General features: G+C 41.0%; 1 protein-coding gene across 1 annotated transcript in view; it reads left to right on the top strand.

Moving 5' to 3' along the window:
- Positions 1-13,777, top strand: part of PTK7 (protein tyrosine kinase 7 (inactive)) — a 90,892-nt gene that overhangs the window by 58,248 nt on the left and 18,867 nt on the right. Inside the window, exons 11-17 of the mRNA XM_074310847.1 lie at positions 1,742-1,891; positions 2,018-2,168; positions 2,313-2,440; positions 2,853-3,056; positions 5,288-5,443; positions 5,854-6,086; positions 7,870-7,950. Coding sequence (XP_074166948.1) covers positions 1,742-1,891; positions 2,018-2,168; positions 2,313-2,440; positions 2,853-3,056; positions 5,288-5,443; positions 5,854-6,086; positions 7,870-7,950 — 1,103 coding nt within the window. The remainder of the gene's footprint in view (positions 1-1,741; positions 1,892-2,017; positions 2,169-2,312; positions 2,441-2,852; positions 3,057-5,287; positions 5,444-5,853; positions 6,087-7,869; positions 7,951-13,777) is intronic.

Here is a 13,777-nt window from a genome sequence, read left to right as displayed (position 1 = left end):
TTCTACCTGCATCTTTCCTTCTCCATCTTTTGTAAATATTTTTAAATAAACATTTAAGCCGTTCTTTACAGTGGCTCAGACCTTATTTGAAGTTCAGTGCTCTCTCCTCTATACCATGTCTATACATAGTCACTGTTTATAATCTAGCTGGAAATTATATACATAAACCACAAAAATCCACCTACAACCTGAGCAATAGTATCTCCAAGCAGTTCCTGATTAATAAGTAAGGGGGCCATAGATAGTAAGACCTATAAGTTGTGTCATTTTGTTTTTTAATTCTTTGATACATTTTGTTTTATTATTAATTGTTGATATTACAGACACTTCCCAAAAACCCCTTTACAAAATAATTTTCCTGAAAAAAGTTGCTCCATGATCCATGAAAGGAGGAATGTGGCCCTGGTCCTAACATTGACCATTGTTTTTAACCAGTAGACTTCTTTTCATTGTTGTAATCATTAGGTATTTTCTTCCTTTGGGCTTGCTTTCTTTGTTCTGCTTAGCTTTGCTGTAAGTTTTGAGAAGGGAGGAGAAATCACAGAGCACTACAATGGTCTAAGGGGGAGGATGAGATTATGGGATTAATGAATTGGGATTGGTAGAAAGGAAGGAAATGGAGTAGAAAACATAAGTGAGAGAAGTTGTTCCAGCAAAGTTGGAGCCAATGAAGAGGTAACTTTGTTGGACTAAACTGTGGAGTGTTTCATAGGTGAGCTACAAAGGAGACAGGGACAAAAATGCTGATTATTCTTGAAAGTTATTGCTTTCACATGTGAGAGTGCTACAGTGGGGATCAAGAGCTGTTATTCAATCACGTCTGACTCTTTATGACTCCATTTGGGTTTTCTTGGCAAAGGTAATGGGGTAATTTGCCATTTTCTTCTTCAGCTCATTTTACAGATGAGGAAACTGAGGCAGAGAGAGTAAGTGACTTGAACAGTCACCTAGCTACTGTCTAAATCTGGGAACGTGAGTTTTCTTGACTCCAGACTTTCTAGAATGAGATTGGTATGGATTGTGGTGTGAGATGTGAGGATGAATCCCCATTTTGAGGCTTAGTGACATTAAATTACTTTGTCTGGAGTTACCCAATTAATAAGTAATGGGTGGAACTGGAGCTCTGTTCCTGCTGTGTTTCCTCCTTCTCTCCCAGGGTTAGGCGTTTGGACTTAATTTTGTAGATTATAGGGGAAGCATTGGATGGCTTTTTGACTCTGGTGGGTGTGCAGAAAGTGAACATTATCTCTCATTTCCTGGGAATAAAACTGGCTCTTAGGTGAGTAAAGGATTTCTTATGAAAGTCCGTGTGAGGAAATAGATTTGGAGAGAGGAAAACCTAATTTTCAGCAACACCTCAGACACTTGTTCACTGTGTTATCTTGGATAAATCCCTTAATGTTTCAGAATCTCAGAATGATAGGTGATAATAGTGCCCTTCCTTACATGGTTGCTCTGAGGGACAGAAAAGGTCATGTGTACAAGTAGTTTGCAAACCTCAACCCCCGAAGGAGATCTTGGAAGGAGGACTTTACGTCTGGTCTGTTCCAACTCATTCATTTTACAGGTGAAGAAATGGAGAGGGGTTTGACTTAGTCACAAAAATATTAAGTAGCAGAGTCAAAAACTGCCTCAGATCTTCCGACCTTAAATCCAGTATTCTTTCTGTGATATCACACGAAGTCTCAAGTACAAATATCAGCGACTTCCCCTCCCAAGCCTCCCACTTCCTTTTTTCCAGATGGCAGCAGCCTCCCAGACAGTGTGACAGACAACGCAGGAACCCTGCACTTCTCCAGGGTGACCCGGAGTGACGCCGGCAACTACACCTGCATCGCCTCGAATGAGCCTCAGGGCCAGATCAGCGCCCATGTTCAGCTCACTGTGGCAGGTAGATGCTCACAGGCAGGGGATGGACTTCTGAAGGGGGGGTCTGCGATGTACGAACAGACGAGTCTGCCTTGCAGACTTCCCTCCCGTCTCCACAGTTATCTGGACCCTGCCTTTCCCCATACAGTGTTCATCACTTTCAAGCGAGAACCTGAGCGTACGACTGTCTATCAGGGCCACACAGCTATGCTGCAGTGCGAGGCCCAAGGTGACCCTGACCCTCTCATCCAGTGGAAGGGCAAGGACCGGATCCTGGACCCTGCTCAGCTCGGACCCAGGTACCGGATCCGCTGTCCCCTTCTCCCCGGGCCCAGCCCTAACCCTCAGGTGCCAGACCCTGGGGAGCAAGAGGCCCCGGGTTCACAAGGCAGATGGGGTGCTGTAGGGAGGCTAAAGTGGTGCTGGGATTTTCCCCTCCGCAGGATGCATATCTTCTCCAACGGCTCCCTCGTCATCCACGATGTCACCTCTGAGGATTCGGGCCGCTACACCTGCATTGCTGGCAACAGCTGTAACATCAAGCACACAGAGGCTTCCCTCCACGTCGTGGGTACGGAGCGGGCTTGCGGCAGGCTGGGACCTCAGAGGTGGGGCACCACGGGTGGACCTCGTGTGGGACCCCCGAGGGCAGGCCCCGGTGCCTCATCTCTGCCCGTGGGACTGATAGAGGGCAGCAGCTCAGCGGGAGCAGTAGGAGGGAGCATGAGTGGGGCTGGGGAGTAGTGGAGGCAGCCGCTTTGGTCAGAGGTGCAGAGTGGAGGGGCCGGGGCCCTCTGCATTGCAAGATGCTTAACCAGGTCTTGGCACTCGGAAAAAGTCCCTTTTGAAAGCTATTTCGACCTAATTGGTTTCTTATTCTGAGGATACTCCATGTCTTTCCCAGCTTGTGGCCACGGATTAAATCCCCTTGCTCTGTAGCTCTCCTAGGCAGCCCCCACTGACCCCCATTTGTGCCCCTCCAGACAAGCCGGTGCTGGATTCCTCCGAAGGTCCTGGCAACCCTCCACCGTATAAGATGATTCAGACCATCGGACTGTCGGTGGGGGCTGCCGTGGCCTACATCATTGCTGTGCTGGGCCTCATGTTCTACTGCAAAAAGCGTTGCAAGGCCAAAAGGCTTCAGAAGCAGCCGGAGGGCGAGGAGCCCGAGATGGAGTGCCTCAATGGTGAGCCTGGGGACCACTGGTCTGGGGTGGGGGGTGGGGGCACAGGGTGAGTGAGTGTTGGGCGCCCCCATGGGGTGATGAGGGAGAAGGCAGTGGAGCTTGCCTAGCTGCTAGTCACCTAGGGAACAGATGGCTCCCTCTCCTCTCTGGGAATCATGACCAGCCAGTCCCCCAGGCCCTGAACCCCAAGTAGCTTTGATATAGGATTCTCCATGGAACCTCCATAGATCTGCTTTTCTTGGATCTTTTTTTCTTTTTAATCTTATTTTTTTATTATTGAAGTTTTTTTTTTATTTTCAAAACATATGCGAGGATCATTTTTCAACATTGACCCTTGAAATACCTTGTATTCCAATTCCCTCCCCCCATCCCCTCCCCGGATGGCATTTACTTGGGTCTTGTACTTTTTCTAGTTCCCCTCCTCCATCCTTATATGGATGGGATCATTTACCAGCCTGAGATTTTGTTGTTTATGCTTTTCTTTCCTCCTCAGGCGTGGAACTCTCAAAAAACAGATTTGTGTGTGTCACTTGTAGAAATAGAAGCTCCCTGAGGATAGGAACTGTGCCTTCCCGATAGGAGTGGAAACTCCCTGACGATAGGGGTTGTATCTTTAATCACTTTCTGAGAGCATAGATCCAGGAGCTCCCTGAGTTTTTGCTTGCTTTTTGTTTTCTTTCTCATTTTTTCTAATGTTTGTTCAAATGCGTATAGAAGAATTGCACATATTTCACATGTATTGGATTACCTGCCATCTAGGGGAAGGAGGGGTGGGGGAAGGAGGGGAAAAATTTGGTTTTGCAAAGGTGAATGTTGAAAATTACCCGTATATATGTTTTGAAAATAAAAAAGTTTTAATTAAAAAAGAAATGAGTAAATAACTGTAGGAAAACACCTTTTATTAAGCACTGTGCACCAAGCACTGTGCTAAAGAAAATTCTTGTCCTCACAGAAGCAGCACACTAGGGAGAATAGTGGCTAGCTGGGGACCCTTAGGTCCAGAACGTTAGAGGAAAGGTGAATGGGACTATCAGGCAACTAGATTGAAATATCCTATCCAAGAACAACAGTACAATTTATTTGATTGTAGTTCGTGATTTCAGAACTGGGGAGGGGTAGAGAAAGAAGGAAGGAGGTGATTAACATGGCTATGGAGGAGGTGAAAGGCTCTGGAATGAACTGAAGCACGGTGTCGGGGCTTTTCCTAAGATAGTGGTGGGAGGTAAGCAGTTGTCCAATGTTGTATGAAGATGTATTCTGATGGAAGTGGAAATCTTCAACATAAAGAAGATCCAACTCACTTCCAGTTGATCAATGATGGACAGAAACAACTACACCCAGAGAAGGAACACTGGGAAGTGAATGTAAATTGTTAGCACTACTGTCTATCTACCCAGGTTACTTATACCTTCGGAATCTAATACTTAATGTGCAACAAGAAAATTGGATTTACACACATATATTTTATTAAGGATATACTATAACACATGTAAAATATATGGGATTACCTGTCATCTAGGGGAGGGAATAGAGGGAGGGAGGGGATAATTTGGAAAAATGAATACAAGGGATTATGTTATAAAAAAATTACTCATGCATATATACTGTCAAAAAAATTTATAATTATAAAATTAAAAAAAAGAGAGAGATAAACAGTTGTCAGAACGGAGAGAAAGACTTTGAAGCAGAGGTTTGTCCTGGCAAGCCATGGGGAATCCTGAGTGACTATTCATCAATTGAGAACTCTCTGAGGGTAGGATGCAATTAGTTAGCTATCTCTGTGTTTTCTACTGACTCAGACCAGGTAGACAGATTCTTGGTTTTTGTTTCCCTTGGTACCCATCATCTGCTGCATCCCTCAGTGGGTGGACCCTCTTCAATCTTGCTGAATCCTTTTTGTGACATAAGCGTCCAGAGGAGATACTGGCCTCCATCTTGTTGGCTAACAGAGTTTATAACTGGCATTTCTCTCCAAAAAGTTGAGTAACAGACAATGTGATATGACCTGTGTTTCAGCCACATCTACATAAAGACAGTGCATTCTATGGACACCTAAAAGGCACATAAATGCTGGCTGGCAGACCCAGTCATATGAGGAACAGGAGGTTGAGATTAATCAGTCTTGGCTATTGCTTGAAACAGGAAAAGAAAAAAAATTAATAAAAAAAATAATAGGAAAAGAAGGAAACTTTCTGGGGTCTTGAATCTCAGCTTGCCCCCTTTCTCTGCAGGTGGACCTATGCAGAATGGGCAGACCACGGCAGAAATCCGTGAAGAAGTTGCTCTGACCAACCTGGGCTCTGGTTCTTCAGCTGCTAACAAACGACACAGTACCAGCGATAAGATGCACTTTCCGCGTGCCAGCCTGCAGTCTATCACTACCCTGGGTCTGTTGCCTTGGGCTAGCTGTATTATTAAGTGTGGTAGAGCAGATAGGGCTTTAGATGTGGATTCAGAAGAACTTACATCCAGAGTCTGCTTCAGATACTGACTAAACTGTGATCCTGAACAAGTCATTTCTCCTCCTTAAAGGGGGCCTCAGTTTCCTTTTCTGCAAAATGAGGGGTTTGGACTTCATGGCTTCTAAAGATCCTTCCAGCTTTAAATTTAGGATCTTTTAGTCCTTTTACTGTCACCAGCCTTGTTCTCCAGTTCTGTGCTGAAAGTCCCTCCCAGACTAGCAGAGCTATTTTAATAATTAAGACTTGGGGTGGGAAGGAGGAGGAACCATATGGCTCCTCCATATATGGCATACCACCGTGGGAATGTAGAGGCTAACCTGGCACTTTACCCATAGGAAAGAGCGAGTTTGGAGATGTGTTCTTGGCAAAGGCCCAAGGCCTCGAAGATGGGGTGGCTGAGACGTTGGTGCTGGTGAAGAGCCTTCAGAGCCGGGATGAACAGCTGCAGCTGAACTTTCGGCGAGAGTTTGAAATGTTTGGCAAGCTGAGCCACGCCAACCTGGTGCGACTTTTGGGCCTCTGCCGGGAGGTAGAGCCCCACTACATGATCCTGGAGTATGTGGATCTGGTACGATCTTGGCATGGGGAGCTCACGCCTTGGCCAATCCTGTTTCTTTTCACTTTCAACTTGAGGGTCATCTGGAGTACTCTCCTCACTATTGCTGGTCCCTGGTGGTTCTTTGCTATTTCCACTGTTTTTAGCCTAGGATTCCCTTGGGACTCCTGTTCTTCTTTTGACATTGGGGATTCTTAGCCTTTTTTGTGGCATGGACTCTTTGGTAGTCTGCTGAGACCTATGGACTTCTCAGAATCATGTTTTTAAATGCATAATATAAAATCCACGGGATTACAAAGTAAACCAAATACATTGAAATATAGCTGTGAAAATATTATTTTTAAAAACCCAAATGCTTTCTATGAACAACTCACAGTTCTACATCCCTTCCTGTTCACCTTTTATTTGTTGTCATTATTTGGGTTTTTCTCTAGGCCCTACTTTATTATTTAATTTAATTTTTTTCAATGAACAAAAATCTTTCTTCTCCCTTCTACTTTTTCCAGAGAAAAAGAAAACCCCTCATAACAGATAGGTCAAGCAGAACAAATTCCTGCATCTGACATGTTCAAAATATCTCCATCTCATTTTGGGACACCTCCAGGCCACGTCTCTTTCATCAAGGTGTTCCACCATTCCTGTCAAAACTCAGCTCACTATTGTCTTTCAGTTGTCTATCACCATTGACAATCCTTTCCCACTCTTCTTTGCCAAGACTTATTGATTCTTCTATTATAATTTAACAGTAGCTCATTACAGCAATAGTTTCTTTAAATTGGACTTATGGTCTGAAAGACCTGAGTTTGAAGCCTGCTTTGGTCACTATGTGACCTTACCTCTGAGCCTTTAGTTTTCTCATCTATGAACTGGGTATAATAACATCTACCCAGGGTTTTTGTGTGAATCAAATCATAAGATCATCTCTATACAATGCTTTACAAACCTTAAATTAATATGTAAATGCCAGTTAGTTATTGTTTCTAAAATATGACCCTTATTCTTCATGGACAAAGCCATTCCTCTTTTATAGATTGTAGTTATCTTTGAGCATGGATTTATATAACAAACATCTTTTTTACTACTAGCTTCCCTCTTATGCCAGGTCAGCTTGGTTGAACCAACCAGTCAAGTTGCCACCAACAATAATTAATATATTTCCTTCTCTCTCTGTTTCCTTCATTGTCCTATTCTTTTCTGTCCCCTTTAGAGAGACACCGAATTTGCTTTAGGGCCATGATTTAAGTCTTGCCCCCTGCCACAGGCTGTATGACTTTAGGCAAGTAACACAACCACTCAGGATTCTGGACCAGAACTCTCATCAGGCCAGAACCATATTAAAATGTAAAGTGGGAAATAGTCAACAAAATAAGAGAAAGTACAATAAAATGTAGATGATGTTACTATGTGGTTTTCTAAGTCAATATACACTAGCGCAAGGATCCTTCTTGTGGCCCTTCTTTCCTATTTGAGTTTGATACTGCTGCTGTGAGCAGCTCTTTACAGCTCCAAGATTCAGAGAAGGAACTAACCTGCATTGTAGCGAGAGCTCCTGATGAAAGGACCTCATCAGGAACTTCCTATTGCAGTAACATCATCGGTCCAGCCCCTCTCCTTTTCTATATCTATATCTATATTGGTACTGGGTTTTCCCCCAGGGACTTTCAGATCATTTCTGTGTTCTAACCAGAGCTGGTAGATGTCTGGTACATACTTGGTTCTCTAATTTGAGAGAATCTATCATTCGGGGGTTGAAGAAGTCCTGGTATCTCTCTTACTGTCTCTGTTTCTCCCTTAGGGGGACCTGAAACAGTTCCTGAGGATTTCCAAGAGCAAGGATGAGAAGTTGAAGCCGCAGCCTCTCAGCACCAAACAGAAGGTGAGCTTGAGGGAGAGCAGATGTTCTAGGAAGGTTGGAGGCTGTTATAGGCGTGAGGGGTAACATCATTAGAACCAGCTGAGAGATGTGCCTTTTAAGTCCCTCCACTCTCTTCTCACCAAGATTAAGCTACAGGAGATTTAGGTAGAAGAAACTAGCGATATTAGTTGGAGAGGAAATGGGGCCCAGAAAAGTTGTCTTGAAAGTGGAAGGCTGTTCCTATGAAAGCCGGATCAGATGATTGTTTCGGCTTGTCCCAGAGAGCTAATCTGGGAATAATGGGTAGAAGTTATATAAAGAAGGCCTGATGGCCAGGAAAAGTTAATTAGCAGTCAGTTTTCTGAAAACTGGGTAGGTTTAACAGTCTAACAGTCATTAGAAAATTTCCAACAGTGGAGGTCTTTAAGGAGACAGTAGATAGAATATAAGAGGACCTGAATTTAAGACATTTAAGAGCTGTGTGACCTTGGACAACTAATCTATGTGCCTCATTTTCCTCATCTGTAAATGTGGGTGAAAATAGTACCTCCCTCTCAAGGTTGTTATGGAGATCAGAGGTAATCATTGTAAAGGGCTTAGTATAGTTCCTGGCCCGTAGTAAGCACTCTATAACTGTTAGCTAGAATTATTAGTTAATCAAGGCAAAGCTAGATGGTCAGTTGGGGTGTATTTGTGCAGTTGAAAGGATTTCCATTAAGGTATGGGTAAACTCAGTCCTTCTAAAGGTCCCTTTCAATCCAGACTCAGTTTCCCAAAACAAATAATCCATGCAAAATATATACCTTAAAATGCCATATAACTATCAATTATTAGCTTGATGTGGGAAGCTGTTTGGGCAAGTCACTTCACCTATAAGTGTCCTAGGAAACTCTCTAAAACCAAACATGCAGAGAAGGTGCTGACCTGTCAGTTTTTTGACCGGTAAAATCACATGGTCCTGTTATTCAGGGGGATTCCTGTTCAAATGTGGCTGGACTAGATGATCTCTGAGGTCTCATAAAGTCCTGAGAGTCTGCAGTTCTGTGATACACACATTATTCTAGGGACAGGAACAGTTATGTGTCTTTCTAGTCCAAAAGATCAAAGATACCAAACAAAACTGTAGTCAGTGGATGGTGTTTTCCAGGCTTTGTGTCATCTTAAGTATTCCCGAGATTGTAACAAAAAAGGATGAGAAATCTTCGTTGATTATGTGGAGTCTTTACTCTTGTTTTGACTGTGGGGTTCCTAATATTTTTTTTAACCTTTCTTCCTTTAATTGTTCCTCACCCTTGCTTGGGAACTTTTTATGAGCTTCATGGTCAAGTCCTTTTTTGAGTTCCAAAAAGAACAACAGTAGTCACCAACAATTCCAGATTCCCAATACCCATCTCACACATTAGAACTTGAATTGGACCTCAAAGACCATACTTTTACAGAAAAAGAAACTGGAGGGCTAAACGGGAGAAGTTCATGAAACACCTAAGACGAGGAGCCAAGTCTCTTGACCATAAATCCAATTGTTGTTTTTTTTATTGTGTTACATTCCCATCTCTATCAGCTTTTTCAGTCTTACCTTTCATCACAGTGACTTTGTAGGGCTTGGAAGCAATGAACAAGTTAGGTCAAGGACTATGTGATTTCTCCCCTTAATTTCTCTTCAGTTATCTATCTGAAAAATAGCACCCATCTCCTGAGGTTGTAATGAGGATCAAATCAAATGAGATAATAGCTATAAAATGCTTTGCAAACCATATAGCATCTGATAGTAGGGAAGCTAAATGAAATGTTCATGAGTGTACCTATAGTAAACATAAGTGGGTTTAGTAGAATACACATAAGATTTGTACATTTTGAAGACTAGAGAAAGATAAATGATTTCATCCTTATAAGTGCTTTATCCACTGGCCCAAGCTGAAAGTTGCAAAATCAGATTCAACCTTTAATCTGATATTAGCTTCATGATTTGGTGTGGCCAGGAAATTAACCACCTTGTTCTGATGACTGAGTGGTTCCCTAATACTAGATTTGTACTTAAATGACTGAATTTATTCTCAGACTCTTTAATTTCTCAGGGACTCATTTCTTCATGTATGAAATAAAAGTTGGATTAGATGGTTTTTCCCTAATTTATTTTATTTTTAATTCATTCATTTCATTTTTAATTCAAGCATTTCCACAACATAGCATACATTTTAAAAAGACAAAATTGTATACGAAAGTGCAGATCTACAGTGTACAACTTGCTATTCTTTCAAACAGACAACAAAGTTCTCGTGTAAATTTTTTTCCATCTTTTTTCTTCTCTCCTCCCTACACTGTCCTAGAGATGGCCACCATTAGACACCAATAGATACATATCTACACACACACACACATATATATGTAAAATTATTCTATAGATTCTTCTATTTATTACTTCTTTTTCTAGATGCAGATAGTGTCTGTCTTCAGATGTTCCTTATAGTTACTGAGGGTGTTCATAATAGTCAAAATAACTTATTCATTCAAAGCTGTTCTTAAAACCGTACTGCTATTACTATATAAAATATTCTTTTGGTTTTGTTCATTGTGCTCTTTGTTATTTCATGCAAATCTTTTAGTGTTTTTCTAAGATCATTGAGCTCATCATTTCTTAGAGCACAAGTGGTATTCCATCAGAATCATAAATCACATTTTTTTTTTTTTTAGCTAATACCCAGTTGTTGGACATTTCTGCAACTTCTAGTTTTTTGTCACTACAGAGAGAGCTAACTGTAAAATTTCAGAACATATAGATTCTTTTCTTTTTCCCTAATCATCTTTAGAAATAAACCAAGTAGTAGTACTGCTAAGTCAAGAAGTACAGGTGGTTTAATAACTCTTTGAGTATAATTCCACCTTGTTCTCCAAAATGGTTGGATCAGTTCACAATTTTACCAACAATGAATTAGTGTCTGGTTTTTTTATATCTCCTGCAACATTTGTCACTTTTCCCTTCAATTATTTTAGCCAATATAAAATGAAATACTTGAAGGTTTTTAAAAAATTTACATTTTATTATAAATTGTTTTGATCTCTTCATTGGAAAACTGCCTATTCATATCCTTTGACTATTTTTCAATTTAAGAATGACCTGTATTCTTTTAGATTTATATATTTGAGATATGCAACCTTTATCTGAGAAACTGTCTATAAAATAACCTTCCCCAATTTTCTGCTTTCCTTGTGATGTTGGCTACATTTATTTGTACAAAATCCTTTTTAATTTATTGCAATTGAAATTATCCACCTAATGGATAACTAATTAATTTAAGTAACCTTTTTGGGATTCAGTATCTTCATGTGCAAAATGAAAGTTGAATTAGATGATCTTTGAAGTCCCTTCCATCTCTGAAACCATTTGATCCTATTACCTGCCTCCATGAACTTAGCTAGCTTGAATTAAAAATTATGTGCATGGATTGTCACTGGGCCCATCCTCTAAACCCTTTCCACTTTCATATAAGAACTGACAAAGCTAGTACTTCAGTAGCCTCACCTTCTAGAACTCAGGGGCTCCACAAGGCCATGAAGAGTCAACAGAGTAATTGCATGGAAGGCATAAAATTAGATCCTTGGAATGTACATGCTCAGTAAAATTGTCGATGGGTTTTGGTGGAAAGAGACCATTTTGACCTGAATTCTAAAGGAAAAAAAGCTGGAGCAAAGGAGAAGAGCTTCAAGGTTTATTTTCCCGGCTAATGCTTGGGTGTAAGTAGCATCAGTTGCTTCTGGGATTTGAGAGGAAAAGTGTCTCATTATGTACTGAGAGAACACCTTCCTAAGAATACCTCCCCCACTGCTTTAACTACAGTGCTTGAAATTCTCCCAGCAAGGATTCATTCTTTGGGGCTAAGATCTATCTCCAGGGGGCCCTTGTTAATAACACAAACCGGGCTAGCAGGTAAGACTATCACAGTTAGGCAGCTCCCAATCAAACTAATCAGCTGATGTAATCTGCTCTTGGAATAATGAAGCTTGAAAAATTTGGTGAACCATAACTTCTGATTTAGTGGGTCTGGAGAGGTGGAATACTCTCAAAGTAGCAAGGGAGGGATGGAGTTGGGTAAAATTTAAGCAAAATAGGAGATTTCAGACTGAAATTGCTGCATGTCATGTAATTTCATGTCAAGTATTTTAGATAAAAAAATATACTCATATTGAAAATTTCACAGAACCAAAATGCTAGGGTTAGGTGGAACTGGTGTGGGAAACAGTCTATTTAGGGTTGTCAGATACTGATGGTAGCATGAATTAGTTTCAGGAAGGAACACTGGAAAGTAAGTTTCAAAGCTCTGGTTGGTTTTGAAGGGCAATAATAATCACAATACCTAATATATGTGTGTGTAAGTGTATCTATTCGGTAGTATCATAATGAGTTAATCGGAACTTGGATAAGGAGCTAGAGAAGCAGAAATGGAAAGGAAGGGGGCGAGTCTACTTTCTGCCCACAGGGAATTAAATAAGTTCTTGGTTGAGGTTTCTATGTCAGGTTTTCGGTGTTAATCCTGAGGACCTTCCGTGGCTTCTTGCCCAGCAGTTTCAGGAAGTACTTAATCCGTTTGTGTCTACAGGTTGACTATCAGAGCTCGGTTAAACTCTCTCCCGTGATTTCCGAGGAGCTGTCACAGTGTTAAAGCTGTTGTCCTCTTCTTTTCCTCCACTTACTCTCCCACCCCCCACCTTGTGCCAGATCTGCAGAGAGCTGGCAGGGAAAGGAATTTCTGAACCAGAAAGAGGAGATTACAAAAGACTTTGTGGCATGCAGATTACTAGTCTAGAGAGACGGGGTCCTGGGGTTTTAAAGCCTAAGGCAGAATTGGCCCAATTGATAGTGTTTTCTTAGATCTCTCTCCCTTATCATATTCAGGAACACCTGAGAAATACTAGAAAGAAGATGGATTGTGTGGGATTCTTTTTTTATTTATTTTATTATTATTATTTTTTAACAACTTGGTATTATTCACCTTATTTCCCTACCATTGAATTATTTCTGTAACAATGGGAAACTGGTCCATTCAGCCACCTTTTCTGACCTGTTTTCTACTTAGACCACCATCTCTTCTTTTGAGAATTAAATCTTTTATTTTTGGCTTTGTGCTTGACAGACCTGAACATTTCCATTTGCAAACAGAAAAAGGAATTGTATTTAACACACAGCTATTTTCATTGTGTATAACTTTTCCAAAGTAAATACTAAAATCATTATGTTAATTCCACTGCTATCCTGCTTGTTGGTGCTGTCCTTTGATCTCGTTTTCAAAGGATCCATTGATTTGCTTACCTCTGGCATAACAAAGCAATACCCTCTCTCTTTTAAAATTTTCTTCCCTTGTGGTACCCCCCCCAAAAAAAAAAAAAAAACTGAAAAAAGTTTGCAAGCAAAATAAACCCAAATATTGGCCATGTCTAAAATTGTATGCCTCCTTTTGCATCTTGAGTCCATCAAGTCTGAGTCCTTAAGCCTGGAGGGGAGAAGCATGTTCATTATCACTTCTCTGGTGTCCTGATTGGTAATTACATTGATCAGAGTTCTTAAGTATTTTGAAGTTGTTTTAGTTGTAGTCATTATATAAATTGTTCTTCTGGTACTGCTCGTCTCATTTTGTATCCATACAAATCTTCCCAGGTTTCTCTGATTTTATCCCTTTCTTCATTTCTTAAAGTCTGACAATATTCCATTACAGCAATATACAATAATTTGCTTGTGGAGTCAGTTGAGGGACAGTTCTAAAATTTTTAGTTCTTTGCTACAACAATATATGCAATTGTGAATATTTTTGTGCATATGGATTCTTGCCTTATCTTTTTGGGATAACCTGTACCT

This window comes from Sminthopsis crassicaudata, chromosome 4 (assembly GCF_048593235.1).
Source record: "Sminthopsis crassicaudata isolate SCR6 chromosome 4, ASM4859323v1, whole genome shotgun sequence".
NCBI lineage: Eukaryota > Metazoa > Chordata > Mammalia > Dasyuromorphia > Dasyuridae > Sminthopsis > Sminthopsis crassicaudata.
Note: the sequence above shows the minus strand (reverse complement) of the source record. Positions and strands in the feature narration are given on the sequence as shown.